General features: G+C 42.8%; 1 protein-coding gene across 1 annotated transcript in view; it reads right to left on the bottom strand.

The window, feature by feature from the left end:
- LOC118539774 (aldehyde oxidase 2-like) overlaps window positions 1–21,847 on the bottom strand; it is an 81,764-nt gene that overhangs the window by 14,776 nt on the left and 45,141 nt on the right. The window contains exons 24-33 of the mRNA XM_078070028.1: window positions 20,506–20,592; window positions 20,125–20,316; window positions 17,626–17,853; window positions 12,959–13,054; window positions 10,979–11,107; window positions 8,973–9,047; window positions 8,169–8,221; window positions 6,892–7,006; window positions 2,757–2,822; window positions 2,457–2,645 (exon numbers count right to left, since the gene is read on the bottom strand). Coding sequence (XP_077926154.1) covers window positions 2,457–2,645; window positions 2,757–2,822; window positions 6,892–7,006; window positions 8,169–8,221; window positions 8,973–9,047; window positions 10,979–11,107; window positions 12,959–13,054; window positions 17,626–17,853; window positions 20,125–20,316; window positions 20,506–20,592 — 1,230 coding nt within the window. The remainder of the gene's footprint in view (window positions 1–2,456; window positions 2,646–2,756; window positions 2,823–6,891; window positions 7,007–8,168; window positions 8,222–8,972; window positions 9,048–10,978; window positions 11,108–12,958; window positions 13,055–17,625; window positions 17,854–20,124; window positions 20,317–20,505; window positions 20,593–21,847) is intronic.

The raw sequence follows: 21,847 nt of genomic DNA, 5'->3' as shown, positions 1-21,847 counted from the left end.
TATTTATTTATTTAAGATTTTATTTATTTATGCATGAGAGACAGAGATAGAGAGAGAAGGAGGGAGCGGAGGGAGAAGCAGGCTGCCTGCAGATCAGGGAGCCCGATGCTGGACTCGATTCCAGGACCCTGGGATCATGAACTGAAGACACTTAACTGACTGAGCCACCCAGGCACCCTGTGTGGTATCCTACTTAGGGAAGCACATTCAATGGCCAACTTCATGAGCAGAGAGAAAAATGCCTCGTTATGACTCCAGCATCAGGGGAGGTAAGGTACTCTAGAAGAGTACAGACTTGGGTACCAGATGATGGGTTGCAAGCCCATCATCTGCAAGGAACAATCAGGTAATATAAATGAGAGGATGTGGGCAGTTGAAGGACAGCAAAGAAAAGTGGGAATTATGGTGAAGTAGAGATACCCCCATGTCCTGTCTAAAGGGGCCATTGGTGTCTTCTAAAAATGTAGCCAAAATTACCAGATCATCCAATTTTTCAAGAGAATTTAGATATTCTTATTTTAATGTACAATTCCCTGATTTTTAAAGATGTATTTATTTGAGAGAGAGAGGAGGAGGAGGAGACGGAGAGGGAGAGAGAGAATCTCAAGCAGACTCCCTGTTGAATGCGGAGCCCAATGCAGGGCTCTATCCTAGGACCCTGAGATCATGACCTGAGCTGAAGGCAGACACTTAACCGACTGAGCCACCCAGACACCCCTACAATTCCCTGATTTTTAAAAACACTGTGTGGGTCACAGAAAAACACATCTGCAGCCTAGATTCAGCCAGTGGTCCCCCAATTTGCAACCCTAAGCTAGAGACATGAAGTTTGAAACCTGGCCCTTACTCCCTCTGTTTCTCTGGGTGAGATTATCTCTCTGAGCCTCTGTTCCTTTATCAGTGAAATTCAGGCAATGATATCTACGCTACAGGGTGTTGTAAAGTTTAGCAAGTGCAAAAGCTCCTAGCACAGTGCCTGGTACTCGGTAGGTCCCTGTTATTATTACAGAATATACTCTATGGGGCACCTGTAAACCCATGAGTTTCCTCAGGGTCTGCGTATGAGTGGCTGGTCACAACCATAGGACTCACAGGTCCTGCCTGTCCCATTGCTGTTGGTGGCCTGAATGCTGCTCTTTGAGTGATTTCCAGCCTAATGAGAACCCAAAGGGGATGCTGATTGTCCTTCCTTTCAAATTTGCACCCCAACCACCTCTCCACCCTCCAGTTCCGTCACCATATGACGAGAGAAAGTTCCTGGGCTGACAGTGGCCTCCAGTTTGGAAATGATAACATTCCAGCAGATACAGATGAACTCATTTTCTCTTATATCAATTCATCACCCCTAGTAAGAAGTCTCCTAAAAGACTTAAAAGAAAATTTTAACAATACATCTTAAAACTAAAGAAAGTTTCTACTCTGAGAGTGATTTTCACATAATCTGCATACAGCAATGACAAGAAATGCTGACCTTTATTTTCATTTGCAGCTCCACTACTTTAGCAATTACTAACGGTTTGTGTCTTTGCTTCCTGACACCACTGACATTTTGGGCCAGATAATTCTTTGTTGGGGGGCTGTCTTGTGCATTGAAGACTATTTAGCAGCATCCCTGGCCTCTCTACCCAGACTAGGAACATCTCCTCCCTCCACAACCGTAGTTGTGATAATCAGATATAACTCCAGACATTGCCAAATGTACCCTGGGGACCAGTTGAGAACCATTGTTCTGGATCCATTTATGGGTATGGATGAGGACCCTGAGCCCCCAAGAGGTGAGTGATTCATCTATGATCACAGGGAGCTGGCGAGGCTAGGCTAAGAACCCAGGTCCACTGAGGCCCAGTCTAGGATTCTTCCCATGCTGCCACTTTTTCCTAAAATTTTAGTAGTATCATGCCTTTAATCCCATTTAATATTTTATTTTATTTTATTTATTTATTTATTTTTTTAAAAGATTTTATTTATTTATTTGAGAGAGAGAGAATGAGAGACAGAGAGCATGAGAGGGAGGAGGGTCAGAGGGAGAAGCAGACTCCCCGCTGAGCAGGGAGCCTGATGCGGGACTCGATCCTGGGACTCCAGGATCATGACCTGAGCCGAAGGCAGTCGCCCAACCAACTGAACCACCCAGGCGCCCCCCATTTTAGTCTTAAGGTTCTTAAGTGAAAATATTATTCTATCAAATCAGAACTTTTCACCAAATTTTAGCATTTCCAGTGAAAGAAGATACTAATAAATAAAGACCTTGGCCAAGGATGGCCATTAGGCAGAGATCACTTATCCTCTCTGAATCTCACTTTTCTCTAGGTGATTCTTCTCCAAATTCTAACAGTCTCTTGTAATTTGGTCCTGATACAGGTTGACATTATTATTATTATTATTTTGTCTACCTGCTTTCATTTACCATGCTACTTGATGGATCACATTGCACAGCAGTAGGTTTGAGCGCTTACCTTGGATGAATAGATGGTTGGTGGGGTTTGTGATGATGGCAACAGGGAGACATTGAATTCCTCTGGGACATCAGTGATGGTTGGAATTTTGTACTCGTCTGGGCCTCGAGAGTACAGAACACCTTCCAGGGAATATTTCAGCTCTTCAGTGGTATAAAGGCCCATTCCCTGAATAAAGGAACCTTCAACCTGAAAGGGGAAAATGTCAAGCTCTGTGAGGCTGTATGCTCTTTAGACGTACTTAGTCTCCCCGCAATGACTTTCAGGAAGTGGCATCCATCTCCATGGGCCAGCACCTACCTGCCCAATATCAATGGCGGGATTTAGGCTGCAACATGTATCCATGACGATGTCTGTTCTGATTTTCTGCCAAAAATGAAAATTACTTCACCATAAAAGCTTAAATTAAAAAGATTATCTTAAGATTTATTTAAAAGAGGGCGCTGGGTGGCTCAGTCATTAAGTGTCTGCCTTCGGCTCAGGTCATGATCCCAGGGTCCTGGGATCAAGCCCCACATTGGGCTCCCTGCTCAGCGGGAAGCCTGCTTTTCCCTCCCCCCCCCCGCCCCACTTGTGTTCCCTCTCTCGCTGTGTCTCTCTCTGTCAAATAAATAAATTAAAAAAAAAAATTATTTAAAAGGTCTCCAGTTATTCCAGAACTCTCACTGGTTAATGAACACTGCACTGAACCTCATCAATATCAGAAGTGGTAAGAAATCTGCCAAACTCTTCAACTTTAGTGCTAGGACTGGCGGTGACCCCAGGAGATCTTACGTAATCCTGGTTTGACTTCTCTCTCTTTTTTTTTTTTAAGGTTTTATTTATTTATTTGACAGAGAGAAACACAGCGAGAGAAGGAACACAAGCAGAGGGAGTGGGAGAGGGAGAAGCAGGCTTCCCCCTGAGCAGGGAGCCTGACGCGGGGCTCAATCCCAGGACCCTGGGATCATGACCTGAGCCGAAGGCAGACGCTTAACCGACTGAGCCACCCAGGCGCCCCTGGTTTGACTTCTTAAGTGACTCCAAAGTCCATGGTATGTGAGTGCCTTTGAGTGTAACTTAGTGAATAATTGATCCTGGTTGCTCATCTCATTCTAAACCTGGATTTGTTGTTCTGCTACAACTCATGAGCTCATCAAGTCCTCGTGATGATTTGATGGAGGTGGTATTATTGCTGATTTACGGAGGAAATCATGTAGCCATAGTGGCATGTATGAAATTGGAGATTTCAAAGATCTTGGAACATATGAAGGGAAAATGTTGACACTACCTTTGACTACGCTAATCTCTTTCCTTCCCTGAGAAACATCACACTAATTTGGCCCTTATGTTTTGGCATGGGGCTCGTGCAGACGGGTTGTTAAGGAGCCACAGAAAGCCCGTATGTGCCAGTGGTCTATCTCGGGAATATCTCTGGGCTTTCCTTCTGCCCCCATGTCCTGTGCTTGTTCTGAGAACATCAGCATTCTCCGTTTAGGCTTACTAGCCAGGCTCCTCCTTTCTATCTAGTCCTTTGGGTTGACAGTTCTCTTTTGACTCAAATGTTGACCTTTCAGACAACCTTCTGTGGGCATTGGGACCAGCCTTCATTTATTCTCAACAGATAGGGCAGGAGGTTGGACACACCTCAGAGTGGGCGTTGGATTTATTTCCACCTTGAAAACTGGTATATTTTGCATGAAGGGTGTTGGACGGTGGGAAGAGACGGCTGTGCAGTAATGGGACGGGCACACGTTCTGGCTCAGCACCCACAAGTGGCCAGCAGCAACAGGCCTGTCATTTAATTTCTCTGATTTCCCTTTAGTTAAAAGAAGTTTTGCCTCTTCAAGGAATAAACTATTTCAAGGGCTGAAGTGATACCACAATGACTGAACCTCAGCCAGTAATAAGGAAGGCACAGGGACAACCAGATTTTAACTTTACTGGTACCATAAATTCTGGAATATCCCTGTGAGATTTGTTTCTTCAGGGATTTATACCAAGGCCCTCAGATAGAATTGCCAGATAAAATAAGTATGTCCCCAATGCTGCAGTGAGCATATTTATACCAGAAATTTATTTGTTGTTTATCTGAAATTCCAATTTAACCAGCCATCCTGTATTTTTATTTGCTAGCAACAAATCTGGCAATACCACCTTCAGGGCGGAGGATCAGAAAAATTAGTTGATTTCTAAAAACAGCTTTCCAGGGGCCCCTGGGTGGCTCAGTCGGTTAAGCATCTGCTTTTGGTTCAGGTCATGATCCCAGGGTCCTGGAATCGAGCCCCATGTCAGGCTCCCTGCTCCGCGGGGAGTCTGCTTCTCTCTCACCTTCTGCCCCTGCCCCTGCTCATGCTCACTCGCTCGCTCTCCTTCAAATAAATAAAATCTTTTAAAAAAAAAGTGTAAGAACAGCTTTCCACTGAGTGTGGAGCCTTGAATGGGTTACAGGTGTGTCAGGACCCTGACACTTGGACTTCTGCGGGTCTGGGGCGAGATTCTCAGGCTGCTTACCTGCCAACATGAGGTCCTTGTTTGTAAATGTGCTGTGCAAATATTATCATTATCTATATGTACCATGATGTGAAAAGCATTAGGAAACACAGTTTTAATATTATCATATGAACAATCTGTTCCTATTTTCATGGGTTTACTTCTTCACAATGATCTAGAGTGAAAATGGGGATATAACGTATCCTAAGGATGAACTCAAGTGGAATGTGAGGGTGACTGCTCTCCAGACATCCCTTCTTTTACTGTATTTTCTATCTTATTTATATAAAATTTAAGTTACGGACAAATTTACTAACATTGGGGCAATAAAAGACATTTTGATAAGATTTCCAAGGCAGTATTTGCAAATTCCTTCCTATTTTACATAAATTGATCATTTCTAGTTTCAGCTAAGATGGTTCAAGATGATGTTGGAATAATCTGTATATGGAATTTAGATGTGTCATTGGTCCATTCTGTAAATTTCCTATCAATTATTATGCTTTGGATATTCTATATATTTTTTATAACTTATTTTATTTAAATTCAATTAGTTATCATATAGTGTATCATTAGTTTCAAATGTAGAGTTTAGGGATTCCTTAGTTGCATATAACACCCAGTGCTCATTACATCACATGCCCTCCTTAATGCCCATCACCCAGTTACCCCATCCCCCCACCTCTCTCCCCTCCAGCAACCCTCAGTTTGTTTCCTATAGTTAAGAGTTTCTTACTGGATATACTATATTCTATTTCAGGTTTCTGTAATTTCTCTATTCTGAGAATGATATCTGAGGTATATTCATGGTTTACCTTTTATGGTGGATGTTAACTTTTTTTTTTGGAAGTTGTTAGCTTTTGATTAAATATGACTCCCTGCCTCCAGTAGGATGCTTGATTAAGTAGTAAACATAAAAATTATTTTCACAGGGGCACCTGGGTGGCTCAGTTGGTTAAGCGACTGCCTTCGGCTCAGGTCATGATCCCGGAGTCCTGGGATCGAGTCCCACATCGGGATCCCAGCTCAGCGGGGAGCCTGCTTCTCCCTCTGACCCTCTCCCCTCTCATGCTGTTTCTCACTCTCTCTCAAATAAATAAAATATTTAAAAAAAAATTATTTTCACACCCTTCCCCCATCTATTTTGTTAGGGACAGTAGTACCCTTGGGATAACTGACTTTAGAGAAACATCACATTGTTATGTGCTCTCAGATGTTTACTCAAGACAATTTACTAAATGACCTATTCCTTCAGGATTAGATAACTTGACCTTACTTTAGGAACAGACCCCTTTTTTTCTTGGCAAAAACTTTGGAAAGCAACTTTGTTGTCTGAAATGGAATAAAAAACAATGCATTTTAGGCTGTCATGAACAATTCTTTTTTGACTACTTCTTTAAAATTTTTTAAAAAATTAAATTAAATTAATTTTTAATTGAGATATAATTGACATATAACATTATATTAGTTTTAGGTGTACAACATAACAATTTGATATTTGTATGTAAAATGACTATCACAATAAGTCTAGTTAACATAGTTACCATTACCACACATGGTTAAAAAAGTTTTTTTTTTCATGAGATGAGAACTTTTAAGATCTACTCTCTTAGCAACTTTCAAACATGCAATACAGTATTATTAACTATGGTCTCCACATTGTACCTTACATTCCCATGACTTAATTATTTTATAACTGTACCTTTTGAACCCCTCCACCCTTTTCATCTAAGCCCCTACCCCCCACCTCTGGCAACCACTGACCACTGTTAGGAGCAATTCCTTCTTCACGACTTAAGTGGAAATTCAGCATGAGATTGGATCTCTAGACATTCCCAAGGAACTGAAAAAATCCTGTTTTTATTGTACAAGTATTACATAATGTAATTGGGCTATTTATCATACAACACAATTTTGTGGTTGTTGTTTTAATTTGCCAAGAGGAAAGTTATATTTGGCTTACCTTGTGAGCTCCTGTCAGGCAGTCAATTTCAACCTCGGAACAGGCTGCTCCATAGACATAGTATGGGAAAGGGTCTCCTTCTCCCTTCTCCCAGTCCATGAAAGCCTTGTAGCCCCTAATGGAAGAAAGAAAGCCCATCAGCTTGGGGTGGTGGTGGTGGTGGTGGGGTTGCAAACGATGTTGACTCATTTTAAAAGTTATTATGATAGTATTTCATTTTATTGATACTTATTTCAACTGCTTTTTAAACTCATTTAAAGTGCTACCTGTATTTCCAACCTAGCTAATTACAGCAGCACTATCATGGGCCTCCATTTAAAGAGGACACTCTTTGTGCTACAGTTAGGATGACAAAAAGAGAGAGAATCCAATAGACTGTTTTGGTCTGGACCTCCCAGTGTGTCTGTATCCATGGTTTAGGGGTTGAGCTTTAGCTCTGTGGATTGAGAACCTTAACTGGTTTTATCAGCATTCCCAAAGGGCCCCCCTAGACTGTGCTAACTGGGGAAGTGATGGTAATTCAGGGATGGTAAAAAAGGGCACGTAATTCAGTGCATTAATGTACAATGGAAGATGTACCGGGCTAGAGGGCTGATTTGCTCTCTTCTCGGGTAACTGAACTCAGAAATTTAGAGCTCATTAAGTACAGGGCACTGGGCTGGGCTGTTACCTTCCTCCTTCCTTCCTTCCTTCATAAAAAAATTGCTTTAGTGTTTTCTTTCTCTGTGCATGTGTGTGTTTAGTTTGGTGATTTGTTTCACTAGATCATAAAACTGATGTCATACACTTCCTGAACTCGACAACCAGTTCTCCTCTTTGTGCTTCATTCAGTGAACATGAATTGACTGAGGGCCTCCCACTGACAGAAACTGCACAAATGAGGACTGGTGATTATCCTCGCATCTCTTCCTGCCCAGAGAGGAGCTTCAAAACAGAAAGGTTTTATGGTAAAGGGAGGGAGATTGGTAAAACTGAGTTGGAAGTTGTTTCTAATGATGCTATTTTTTTACTACTCAACGATGAATAGTAAATGATGATCAGATGTTCTAAGTCATATTAAAAAAATTTTTTTTTACCCAATAAGGGTATTTTTATTATTTAGTATTTCTCTGGACATAGTTCAAAGGCTTACATAAAATCATATAATTTTAGGCTTAGAAGGGACCTCATTGATCACATAATAAAAACCTGTTTTACAAATAAGGGACCTAAGGCCCAGAGCAATTGGGTTACCTTATATTTTCTCAGCTAAGCCCAGACATTATTGTAATTTTTACCTGAAGTATCCAGTGGCCGAAAGACTGATTCTTTGTTCAAAAGCAGCTTCTATCTGCAGAATGGGCATATTTAGTCAGAAGAAAATAGATACATTATCTGAGAGGTGAAAATGAAAATATTCCCTATATCAAAATTGACATCTGATAATTGTTGCTGGTGCTCTGTTACCAACAATGGAACTCATTTTAATATTTTTTTCCTCAGCTGGTACGCGAACAATTTCCTTCTGACTGGGTTGAGATGTCTGAATTAAACAAATAAAATAGATTCCTGCTGTACGTCCATGTAGGGGCTGAGTTCACGAGGTATTTTGGGGCTTCGTTTCTCAGTGTCAGAACTCTAGGTAAGTGTGTGTGTGAGATAACTGTTCTAATGAGATAAGATAAAGGATGCTGTAAAGTTGGATTAGATGAGTCATTTCCTTTGAGACATGTTTAATAGCAATTAGGCCTTTTGGTTTTCCTCCTCCCCATTTAAAACAACAATTTTTTTTTCTTATGGCTTAGGAAGACTAAGCCTCTTCCTCTTCTTACTTAAACGGAATGGGTAAGGCCTTCTAGGTGTTCTTCATACGTTTCCTTCCTCCTCTCAGTGATGCTGTTCCCTGGGCACTCTCTCACATACATGTACCTGGTACACAGCATGGAGAGGCCGTCTCAGCCTTTCATGATCCTGCCCTTTTGTAGAAGCCCATTCTTAGAAAAACTGTCTGTGTGTGGTGGGGCTGAATGCTGCCGTGATGCTCTCGGCCCTGCTTTGGAGTGTCTTCTCATTTGTCATCACAAACAGAGTGGAACACTTACCCAGTCTTCCCATGTACCTTCTGGATTTTTCTTAATGATGGGCTCAAGGCGTTTCAGAAGGATCCGACAAGCGTTCTTGAAGGGGTAAAGAAATGAAGCCTCATTAGAGAAGAGCCCGGTGGTTGGGATTTGTGTGGAAGAATAGTAATTGATAATTGATTGGGTTGGTGAATGTTTCTGGAGTGCTTGATACTCATACATTGGGAACACAGAGACAATAACAACACAGTCCCTGACCTTGAGAGTATCAGTTACTGCAGGGTTTTTTTGTTTTGTTTTGTTTTGTTTTGTTTGTTTTTTGTTTTTTAAACCTCCCTGGTTCATTTCCTGTGAAAAGACGGGCTCAGCTGAATTTCTACTTTCAGGTCTCCTTTCTATTTGTGCTCTTAATTCCTTCTCTTTTTCTACATTTTTAACTTACACCTTCTTTTGTATTTTCCAGCCATTAAAATCAAAGGAACAAAACATCTTATTTTCATTCTAATTTGTGCTTTCCATTCTGCAACAATAACATGCCAATATTCCTGTAGGTCTGAAATATTATTCAAGTCTCTGTCCATCCTTCCATCTGTTTATCCATCCACCATCAAACTACTGTAATGAAGGCCTTGGTTTTGGGTGTGAAGTGAGAAGATAACTAAATTTGTCTTTATAATAATCTAGATCCGCAAGGTTTCCGATCCTTAACACAGAAACATAAAGCTCTAGAAGATGGGTTAATGCTTAGTTTGCGTTGACAACCCCCATACGCACTGAGCTATTCCTATCTTATGTTTGATCCTACCCAAAACTGGGTCTCAAGAATTTGAAGTTTCCTACACATTTGTTCTGAGTGAAAAAGCCCCTAACAAGTGTCTCTGTGAAGATCAGATGGATTTGAAAGCGGTTCCTTTTGGTAGCATAAGTGCAGTGTTCTGAGAATATGCCTCTCCACAACATCCCAATGGGAAAAGTGGACAGTTTATAACAGAAACATGACATCACTTCAAAAGTACATGCGATCAGGGGCGCCTTGGTGGCTCAGTTATTAAGTGTCTGCCTTCGGCTCAGGTCATGATCCCAGGGTCCTGGGATCGAGTTCCGCATCGGGCTCCCTGCTCAGCCGGGAAGCCTGCTTCTCCCTCTCCCACTCCCCCCTGCTTGTGTTCCCTCTCTGGCTGTCTCTCTCTGTCAAATAAATAAATAAAATCTTAAAAAAAAAAAAGTACATGCGATCAGATCTCTGAATTAAGGAATATGGGAGTCATAGTCTATTCTGAAAAAGTGAAAATTTAGCAGTTTTTAAAAATATCAGTTAGAAAATAAATACAAAGGATAGGTATGAGTGCTGTGGTTGAATTGCACTGACGGAAACACTTTAATTGAACCAGATCTACTGAGCTGGTGTTCTGCCTGCTTACCTGCCTGCAAGAACTTGTTTGTGTCAGAGACTTGCCCAGTTCTGCATTACTCGGTACCCAGATTTCTTCTTTGTTTCTCCCAGCGACAGAGACTGTTTATTCACCAAACTCCATTCTCCCCTTGTTCCATAGTAGCTGGGCCTATGGTGTACTCCTCCACATTTTCCCAACCTCCCTTGCACTTAGACATGGCCCGAGACTTGTTCTGCTGGTGGATGATTAGGGGAAGTGACTTGCATCACTTCCAGGTCTGACCTCCATGCTTTTTCCCTGATGATGATGCTCAGGGCAGGCTTGAAAGCCACATGTTGAAGGTGGAGGAATTGCCATTAATCTCAGGGTACTCTAATGACGAAAGCTCCCTCTGGACCATTACGTGTGCAAGGAAGGGACTTTTGTCGTGTTTGAGGCACTGTATACTATGTGTCTATGTGTCACCTCAGTTTAGCCTACTCAAACTAGCCCACTCTGCTGACATTTTGGTTATCCTGAGACTATGTTTACTGCCACAGGTGACTTCTCTGAAGCCAACTGCTGGTGTCTGTATCCAGCTAAGCAAACCAGCAATATGGAAAAAGTTCGGAAGGGAAAGACAGGGCACAGCACCTGCGCAGCTCTGTCATTGACATCCGAACCAATGGAAGCTGCTGTAGCAATGGTGTTGGGCACTGTGGCCGTACTCGTTTCACAGATGCGCAAAGAAGACATGGGTATTTTTAATTCACGGCTGGCCACCTATGTGAAAAATAAATATTTTCAAGTCTGGCACAGTTTTCTAGGAAGAGTTGAGTCATTTTTTTTTTTAATTAAAAAACACTACCATTTTTATTACATCCATGAAATCCTTGAAAGCCTAAAATAATGTGTCTTAAAAAAATGAAAACCACTTCTTAGTAGAGCCTCACGCTGATTTTTAAAGTGTTTTCTTGGTAGGATTCCATAATGGTTCTTCCATTCAAACTTAGTGTGTTTAGGATGTGAAGGATTTCCTTTGTTTCTGAGTTTTATTTGGTGGCATTGGCAGGAAGAGAGAGATCGGACTGACTGGTTCAAAGGTTGGTCTTAAATCTGTTGGTATGAGCATCCGATGAATTTCAAATGACCCTGAGGTCCTATCTTCTCTCTTGCCCTCATCCCACCTTATCTTTTGATTCTCCCCCTTGTCTTCTATTTGTTCCCTCCTGTTTATACTCCTCTAGTATTTGCTGTTCACTGCTTTCTTTTCTGTTCTTTTTCTTCCAGTCTCTCTAGCAGACACGTGGAAAGAAAGATATTTAATCACAAAGAATAAAAAAGAGAGAAAGAAAGGGAGGGAAGGAAGGAAGGAAGAGAAAAAGCATTTTTTTGGTTTCTTTTGTCTTTTAGTTTTGGCAAAAACACTTTCTCCAGACGTCTACGGTTATGGACTTGTTCCCAAGTGCTAATCTAGAGAGTAATGCTGTTGTAAGTTTAAGTTTCCCCAGAAAGAGGCAAAATGGGAAAAAAAAAAAAAAGGACAATTTTATTGGTTCTTGGTGATGAAGAGCCAAAGGGAATGTATTGGGTCCCCTACATGGGAAGGACAAGTGGAGACTGTGTCACATATATATGCATCTAAGTCTTTCTGGTATTATCAGCGACCTCTCGCTGCCTCTCACATTTGCTTTTCTTCCTACGATGGCTATGTTATTTCCAAGAATAGGCATGCTTCCTCGATGGCACAGGAAAATTGCCTCTGACATCCCCTGACTTATAGCAGAGGAGCTCAGCAACCATAAGGGAATGCTAGTTCTTCTCTGTCAGCATCTACACATCAGTCCCAGGAAAGGATCTTGGTCCTGTGCCTTCCCCCTGGACCCATCCCTGCAGCCAGTGGGTTCGGGAGCCATGACTAGCTAGGCCTGGCACCTGTGCCTCTATCTGTGGCAGGAGTTGGGGAAAGGAGGGAAATGGGGCTAAAAGGTACCAGAATTGAGGAGTCCTTTAGGACTCTATGGAATGTAGGGGGTGTATTCCAAAGGAGCTAAGGGGCTGGATAGTCAAAAGCTGCAGATGTGTACTATAACAATCTAATAAATTTGTCATAGTGAAATTTATTCAATTTAAAGGATTCTTCTTTTTTTTTCCTCTTGAGATATCTTCCTACTTCATGTATATGTATGTGTGTGTGTTAAACTATACTTTAAAAATTATAGCATGATAACAGTTGATGACTTACTTGTCCTTACTTGTCCAAAATGTATATTAGCAACCTAATGTTGTTGTCCAAACTTTAGAAATCATGCATACTGGTCTCAAAATAGAAAAGCTGAGAAACTCCTACTCTAGGTAAAGTCTGCGTGGGGCACCTACCACAGTGCTCCAGGGGCTCATTAGTGGTGTTTTCACTAACAACCACCTCCACCCATAAAGCCTGGCCACGCTCTAGGACTATTTGTACATACGTGGGATTTCTGCTACCTCAGACATTCCATTTGATACGGAAGAAGTTTTTCAATCAAATAGTCAAGATCTTAGGGTTTGATCATCTCCCCTAAAATTAGTGCCAAATGTCAGGCATGTCAACAATGTATAGAAAGATTAACGACTTAATTTTATGTAGCTTACCTGCAGCATTTTGGTGTGAATACCTTGTCCCAGTTCGTTGCCTCCATGTGTGACCAATACAGAGCCATCTGTGTAGATATGAACGAGAGCAGCTGCCTAGTAAAACAACCCAGAAGGCACCGCTCAGTGCAAGTTTAGTGAGATTGAATATAAACAAATGAGGTAGTGAGACCCCCGTCAGAGGGTCAGAGAAGCAAGCTTTCCTGGTGGGATTCTGACGTTTAGTTCTGTTCTGTGCAGAAGTCACCTGTAAAGAACATTCTTGTTTAGGAATCTGGTTTTATTTATTTATTTTTATTTTTTATTTAAAAAATTTTTAAAGATTTTATTTTTTATTTTTTATTTTTTTAAAGATTTTATTTATTTATTTGAGAGAGAGAGAATGAGAGACAGAGAGCATGAGAGGGAGGAGGGTCAGAGGGAGAAGCAGACTCCCTGCCGAGCAGGGAGCCTGATGCGGGACTCGATCCCGGGACTCCAGGATCATGACCTGAGCCGAAGGCAGTCGCTTAACCAACTGAGCCACCCAGGCGTCCCAAGATTTTATTTTTTTATTTGAGAGAGAGAGAGAGCATACATGAGCAAGCGTGAGTGGGGGGAGAGGAGGGAGAGGGAGAGGGAAAGAATCTCAAGCAGACCCCACACTGAGCATGGAGACCGACATGGGGTTCGATCTCCCAACATGGGGCTCAATCTCACGAACCTGAGATCAGAACATGAGCTGAAACCAGGAGTTGGATGCTTAACTGACTGAGCCACCTAGGTGTCCCAGGAACCTGGTTTTAATAGGCGCCCCTTTGGATACTCAGGAGTTATGAGTATTGGTTCCAACTATTTGAAAGTTACTCCCCTTCTTAAAGTCTCTGGCTGACCATTCAGCTAACTAATTAAACATTTGTTAAGTACTTGACACATGTTATGTTCCAACCTGCGCTCAGCTCTGGATATACACAGATGAACAAGATGTGGTTCTTCCTCAACATTTAGTAGCTCCCACTGTAATGGGGGGACAGGGTAGAGAGCAAGTCATAATGCAGAATGATTTGTGAGGCAATGGGCATGGTATAAGGGGCCCTAGGGACCTGGGAGGACAGATCAAACTGCTTTTGAGAAGCTTGGGGAGGGGTTCCCCAAAGAGACAACTGAATGGAATCATAAAAGGGAAGAAGGGTTCACCACTGGGCAAGGTGGGCCAAAATCCCCCATTGTCTGTATGGGAAAGCCTAGCTCCTTTTTACAATATGAGGTCTTTTAGGATTTGGTCTAGTGTACTTTTCCAGTTCCATCGCTGTCTTTTCCTGCTTTGCCTTACTGCTGCTCCTTCCTGACCTGTGCTCATGCTTATGCTGTTCTCACTTCCTGGCCTGCTCCCCAGCCGTCAGACCCACACCTATGATCTCCGTTCTGTTAAAGCTTCCCAAACACTTCTCATTCCCATCTGGGAAGGATCAGTTACCTGCTTCTCTGCACTTCCTCTTACAGGGGTGAACTGGGCTGATTAGTGTCCCCTGCAAATTCCTGTCCACCTGGAACCTCAGAATGAAACCTTCTTTGGAAATAGAGTTTTTGTAGATAAAATTGTTAAGAGAAGGTCATAGTGGATTAGGGTGGGCTCTAAATTCAGTGACTGATGTTCTTATATGAGACTGTGTGAAGACACACAACAAAGAAGGCCACGTGAAGGTGGAGGCAGAGATTGGAGTGACATGGCCACAAGCCAAGGAATACTAGGAGACACCAGAAGCTGGAAGAGACAAGGCAGTGTTCTCCTCTGGGGGCTTCTGAGGAGCATTACCCTGCTGACACCTTGATTTTGAACTCCAAGCCTCCAGAACTGGGAGAGCATAAATTTGTTGTAAGCCACCCAGTTTGTGGTACTTTCTTATGGCAGCCACAGGAAATGAATACAGGGGGTGACCAGCTCTTCTGTGAGAGTCTCAGGGAGGAAGGGCACTTGGTCTCGTTCAGTTTTGTGTCCTGTAGAGAACTTAGAGCAAGTCTGAATCACAGAAACACTAAATAAATGTTGAATTGGACAAATGGAAATGTGTTATTTTTCATTCCAGGAGGAGGAGGGAAAAAGGGGGAGGAATTAGGATTTCAGTCTATTCTGTCTCAGAATGGCTTGGAGGAGCTTTGGTGCATCCAGGCTTATAGATGTTAATAATAGTATTTATCATCGTGGGCCTTTTGACTCCCTCTGACAGTGCTCCCCATGCCTAGTTTGGAGAGTAGGTGTTCCAGCTTTGTGAGTCATCAGCTGCCCTGAAATAACACATTTCAACTCTTAGCCTGGTGATTCTTGGATGCATCAATTTGGAACTCTGTGAAGAAGCTGGAGGCCTTTCAAATAGAGCTTTAAAGTCATTGCTTGATTTAAGGATTTGTGTGTGTGTGTGTGTGTGTGTGTGTGTGGCGAGGTAAGGAAGTTGGCTCACATGGATGATGGCAGAGAGTAGACTGTGGTTTAGGTGAGGGGCAGCCATCCAGGTGAGGGGAAGTGTTGTATAATAAAAAAATAAATATATGTTCTTTGTCCCTGATTTTTGGCACAGAGGTCCAAAAATCCTGGGAATTTACTGTCTTTTGTCTGCTGTTCAGATCATTCTTGGGAGAAGCCTAGACAGCTTCTAGGGGGTGGGAATTGTTGCCAGAAAAACCAAACACAAGGTTAGAGGGTTCCAGCTTTCAGCCCCACCCTCTGACCTTCAGGGAGGGGAGAGGGACTAGAGATTGAGTTCAATCACCAATGGCCAATGATTTAATCAACTGTGACTATGTAATGAAACTTTCATAAAACCCACGAACAACTGGGTTCTGGGAGCTTCTGGGTTGGTGACCATAGCCACAAGCTGGAGGGGAAGGGCATGAAAGCCCCATTTGCCTCTCACATAACTTGCCCCATGCATGTCTACCATGTGGCTATTCTTGGGTGGTATCCTTTATAACAAACTGGTCATAATAGTAAGTAGAGTGCTTTCCTGAGTTCTGCGAGTTGCTCTAGCAAGTATCAAACCTAAGTGAGGTGGGTAGTGGAAACCCCTGAATTTGTAGTTGCTTGGACAGAAGTGTGAGAGCTTGGGCACCCTACTTTTGCTGGTATCAGAAATGGAGGCAGTCTTGTGGGACTTAGCCCTTGATCTGTGCGGTCTGTGCTAACTCTGGGTAGTTAGCGTCAGAATTGAATTGAACTGTTGCACACTCAGTTGGTGTTGGAGGATTGGTGCAGAAAAAAACACAACATTTGGTGTCAGAGAAAAAAACCCCCACAGGCAGATATCTAGAATAACTTACGCTCCAGCTGTTGGATTAGTCCAGGCCCGTAGGTGTAACGGTCAACCTGCCCGCACCTCTGTGCAGAACAGGCACGCTGGGCCTGAACAGGAGTGTGACTCAGGAGACCGGCGAGTCTCATCCTAGTGCTGGAGCAGCCACAGCCCTGCGAGGTGCGTCTGAGACCTCCTGGGGAAGGGGTGTGGGCTGCCTTGGATAACTACACAGTGCTCCGGGAACCCTGCCAAGTGCTTTACATTTGTTAGCTTGTTGAGTCCTCATCAGTCCTAAGAGAAAGGATTATTATTCTCATTTTATAATTGAGGAAGCTGAGACTCAGAGAGGTTAAATAACTTGCTCAATATTACACAGCTAGTAAGTGGCAGGGCCAAGGATTTCTTAGGGCCACCTGACTCCAGCTGCTTAGGGCTTGGGGGCAACTGCTTTACTCCCTAAGAAGGATTTCCTTGGACAGGGCAGCTTCTGTGGTGTGAGCACGCGCATGTGTCTATTGGCTGCTGGTAGTTGGGTGTAAGTGGGAAAATGCTTTCAATGGTATACGCACAGGGAGATCTAATGTATTTTTAGATTTAGATTTAGATCTAATGCACATAAGATTTTTCCAGTTGCGGAGTCTCTGCTTCTGGTGGACAATAATGGGGAGGCAATACCATTTCCCTGTTTTGTAAACAGCTTTCCCATATGGGACCCATTGGGATTGCTGGGAACACTTGTCTGTACCAGTCCTGTGTTATTTAATGGACTCACCTATTTGCACCTTTCCTCCTCCCTTCTGGATGTGGCCTCTGAGTGACTTGCCTCTTCCTTTTGCAATCTACCTAGAAGGATTTTTGGACCATGCACCCCTGTTTCCCCACTAGAATTGACACAGATTCCTGGGAGAGGCGGCTGGAAACAGCCAGCTTGTCAGGACAACATGCAGTGACCTCTCTGCCTAGACTTTGGGGCACTGAGGAGAGCTGAGGGGTCTGGGGCACAGACCGGGAGAGGCCCCACTCCCTGCCCAAGCCGTAACCCCTGGGCTCAGAGAGCTCAGCACCCCAGGCCTTGTGGGCTCTCATTCCCTTTGGCATAGGGATGATTTGGGGTGGGGTGGGGTGGTGCTTGTGGTCACTGCTGCGTCCTGGCAGCCATGCTGGTAGCAGGCTTGCTGATGCCATTTTCTGACACCGAGACATTTTTTCTACCGCACTGTGTTGAACGAGCTTGTAGATGGGGGTGCTGCTCAGGAGAGTTCTTACATTTCTCCCAGGTGCTGGGGAGGGAGGGGCTTGGTGCCTGGGAAATGTGACCCTCTCCCAAAGTCAACGTGAGCTGACAGGGCGAGAAGTGCATCTGATGTGAGGGTTATTCACCACGTAGAAAAGCCTTACCTGATGATAGCTTGTTGCAGCAAAACCGACTGAAAACTTCATGGGGATGATTGCCATGCCTTTCTTCTTCCAGTAATTCTTCTTGTTAAACTCTTCCACTTGCATTCTCCTGTTGTGAAAGGAAGACTTGTCCAGACACTCATTCCAACATCTGATCAGGGTCTCAGGGCTGAACGCTTGTTTGTAGATGGTTTTATCAACTGTTTTGTACATGTTTTTCTCCCTAATCTGAAATGGGTGAGAAGTTGAGTTGATAGTTTATGGTAAGACAGAAACTGACTGCAAAAGAGAGACTTGAAAAGCTTCCCCATTAAAACACAAACTTTGGTGAGGAGAAGACAGGGTGCTGCTTCTTTCTTTGAACAGCATGTGCTTTTGTAAAAATAATGGGAGTTAGGGGCGCCTGGGTGGCTCAGTCGGTTAAGCATCTGCCTTCAGCTCAGGTCATGATCCCAGAGTCCTGGGATCGAGTCCCATGGCAGCTCCCTGCTCAACGGTGAGCCTGCTTCTCCCTCTGCCTCTGTCCCTCCCCTGCCCTCCCCTGATTGTGCTCTCTCTCTCTCAAATAAATAGATAAAATCTTTAAAAAAAATAACGGGAGTTATTTCTCATCTCTTCTTCAATGTACCAATCAGGGTTTCTCCCTCCTCAAGTGGAGGGTAGCGGTAGTAACTGGTCCCTGGAGGGCAGCAGGATGGAGAGGCTGAGGGAAGAAGATACGCCTTCTTTCCTACAAGGTTCAGAGGATGAGGAAGAGCTGGTAGATTGTATATAAAAGCAAGGGTTTATTGTCATAACTGAAGATTTGTCCTGCTACAGAGGAATAGCATTGCAGCGAGTAACAAATAGCAGATCTACTCTAAGCCTTCTGATTGCCTCTGGAATGTGTGGTCAAATCTTTTTAAAAATGTATTTGAATATGGGGTGTTGTATGTCCTGAAAGCATGCAAGATTTGATAAAGAAGGAGAGCCCACTGAGATGTGCTCAGGAAGTCTTCATTCTCCCCATTTCGCTCTAGTAACATTAAATAATTATCATTATCAGCAGTAACATTGGAATAATACCATCCAGTTTGTGGAAACAAATGTTTTAACAAGTGCTAGCTCATTTGATTCTTGCAGGAACCCTGTGTGGTGAGTCATATCATCCTTGTTTCATAGATAAGGAAACTGAACCACAAAGAGGTTGCCTCTCCTTGCTGGAGCTGCTCCATTTGCCTGGATTACCTTCCTATTATCTGTGCCTATTATTCTTCAAGGCCTATCTTAAGTGTCATCTTCTCCAGAAAGTTCTTGCTGACTCTCCTCCCCGCAAGCCAAAGTGATGTCTTTCTCCCTTGTACTCATAGAACACTTTATGTGACTTCTCTAGGATAACTATGTTCTTCCTGGTACCATATGTAGGTGTTCTACTGTGTGTAGGAAGTACCCTGACAATCACAAACCTGCTGGTCCTCTCTGTTGAACTTGGGGGCCAAGGGGCTCAAAGGGCAATATATTAAGTGTGGCTTCTGGAGCAGAGAGACTATACTGGGGAAACAGGGAAAAGAAGTGTAAAAAGTAGGCTAGGGCCTAATTGAAATGTGTGAAGGCTAGAAAGCTGTTATTAATAATTATCTCAGTTGCCAGTGGCCTGCCTCTCTCTGGCCTAGCATCCTGTCTATACTGTGCACCTTCCAGGATACTGTACAAAATAATATTTTTGGAGGGCATCTTTTGGCAGTATATCTCTCAAAAATTTTCAAGTATACTGGCAATTCCACTTCTATAAATTTATCCTTCAGATATATACAATAGGGCAAAAATACATCTATATTTTGGTCTATCTGTACCAAGATGTTTCTTGCAACATCATTTTAACAGCCCAAAATGGGTAACAACATAAATGTGTATCATAGTGGAGTGGCTAAATAAATTATGGTAAGTCCCTATTACATAATGCTATTCAGTTATGAAAAAGAATGAGTGGATCATTCTATTGACACAGGAAGATAACCGTGGCCTACTGTCAAGCAGAAAAAGTATGATATGCTTATCATGGTCCCATTTTGGTAACTAATTCTCTATGTACACACACACACACACACACACACACACACATATAATACATCAATGTTTACATATGTGTGTATGAATCTAGAGGCCTGGAACAATAAACATAGAATTCTTAACAATGGTTACCCTTGATCAATAGGGATGATGGGATGAAAAAGGGGACGTTCACTTTTTATTTTAATTCCCTCAGTGTGGTTAGAATTTTAAAAAGAGCAATTATTTTTGTACAAATTAGAAAAAAGAAAGAAAGAAACAGAAAGTTGTTTGCATAAGGATGTAGGAAGATAGTGGAAAGTCATTTCTTTCAGGTAGCACTTAATTTACCTCAAATTCTGAGCTGGGGCTAATTTGAGTGGTTCTTCTAGGGTCTTTCCTTGGGTAGCTAGTTTCCTACCTCATCTGATTCTTCACCAACCTTGGTTACGACCTTGATTACAACCTTACTTTTTCTGACAGAAGGCCACATTTGGCTGCCACAGCTGTGATGCAAGATTCTGTTATCAGGGTTCCTTGTGGGAAGCCAAATCCATGAAAGGCTGTATTAGATGGTAGATTTGTCATGCATGCACGGCCCCGGAACCTGAGGTTGCGGATTTTATATGCATTTTCCAGCTTTAATATGAGAAATTCTGTTACCTAAAGTGAAAGGAGATATTAATATATATTGGACAATACTTTGTTTTTTTTCTGTAAAAGTCAAGTACCGAGTCTAACTGCTTGTGGAACTTGGGTAAGTACTTGAAGAAAAATGCTCCGTAAAGACTCATCTAGAAGTTCTGCATTCTATTCAGGATTAAAGATGGTGCTGGTTTCTGATGCACATACCAGCTCAGAGTCATCCAGCATGCATCCTCCATTAATGAAGCACTCAATATCCAGAGCTTTGATTCGCCCGTTGTTCATGAATCCCACCTGTCACCAAATGAAGGACATATTATGATCTGTTTAAAATTTACAAGCCAAGTTTAAGTCACAACCCAGCTCTAGGATTGGGCACAACTGAAGGCAGACTCTGCTCCCATTTGCTTGGTGGTGTACCACTCCTGGCCATCCCCTTTTTTTCATTGCCTGGCTGACAAAGGCCTCCTGACCTGAATTTTGCTGAGCCCTATCCTTTTGAGGCATCATTTTCTGGCTTCACAGTCAGTATGGAATTCCAAAGTCCTTGCTTGCCTCCTGGTGTATAATTGCTACCCTCTTCTTCTTTATTCCTGGAAGAATCTCCTTCACTGTTTTTTTTTTAAGATTTTATTTATTTATTTGAAAGAGAGAGAGAGAGAGCTTGAGCACAAGTGGGGGGAGGGGCAGAGGGAGAGGGATAAGCAGACTCCCTGCTGAGCAAGGAGCCCCACGGTGGGCTCATCACGGGGGCTCGATCCCAGGACCCTGAGATCATGACCTGAGCTGAAGTCAGATGCTTAACCAACTGAGCCACCCAGGTGCCCCAAATCTCCTTCACTTTTTGTTAGTTTTCCTTCTAATTTAGTCTGTAGTTTCTCCCCCTTGTGGAAAAGTCTCTGGAATTCCAGAGTGCATCTCATTATGGGAAAGCCTTGGAAGCTGAAGCTGGGGAAAGGACATGAGAACGGCTGCTCTCATTTTAGGGAGCTTAAGGATGTAACAAATGTGAGCTAGTGCTACTGTTCTTATTGGGACTCAAATAAGCACCTTGCATTTTTCTGATTGAGGATGTAACAAATGTGATTGTTTGTGATTAAGGATGTAACAAATGTGAGCTAGTGCTACTGTTCTTATTGGGACTCAAATAAGCACCTTGCATTTTCCTGAAGTTGCCACTCCCCTCCCACCCACCTAGACCATTGGTCTGCACAGGCCAGATGGAAAATCTCCCGCTTCCTGGTGTAGTTCCACCAGAAAAGGATTGGCCCTGGTACCTGTGCCTTTCTGAGGTACAACCGTATGGCTATCATCATCTATGGAGATAACAAAGCAGAGCACTTAGCACGTGTAGAAAAATCCACAAATTCAGAATTTATGGTAATTTTGACAAAGGTTAGGCTGAAGTTTACCTGTGACTTTTCATGAAGAAAGGACTGCTAAGCAAAACGGTATAATAAGTAAGGTAGTAGAGAGAATTCTTAAACTGTTTATAAACTTTTCAAGAATTTCAGAAGAACCTATTTACACATAAACACCTATTATGCTA

Source organism: Halichoerus grypus, chromosome 4 (genome assembly GCF_964656455.1).
Source record: "Halichoerus grypus chromosome 4, mHalGry1.hap1.1, whole genome shotgun sequence".
NCBI classification, from domain to species: Eukaryota; Metazoa; Chordata; class Mammalia; order Carnivora; family Phocidae; genus Halichoerus; species Halichoerus grypus.
This window is presented reverse-complemented; position numbering and strand designations above follow the sequence as displayed.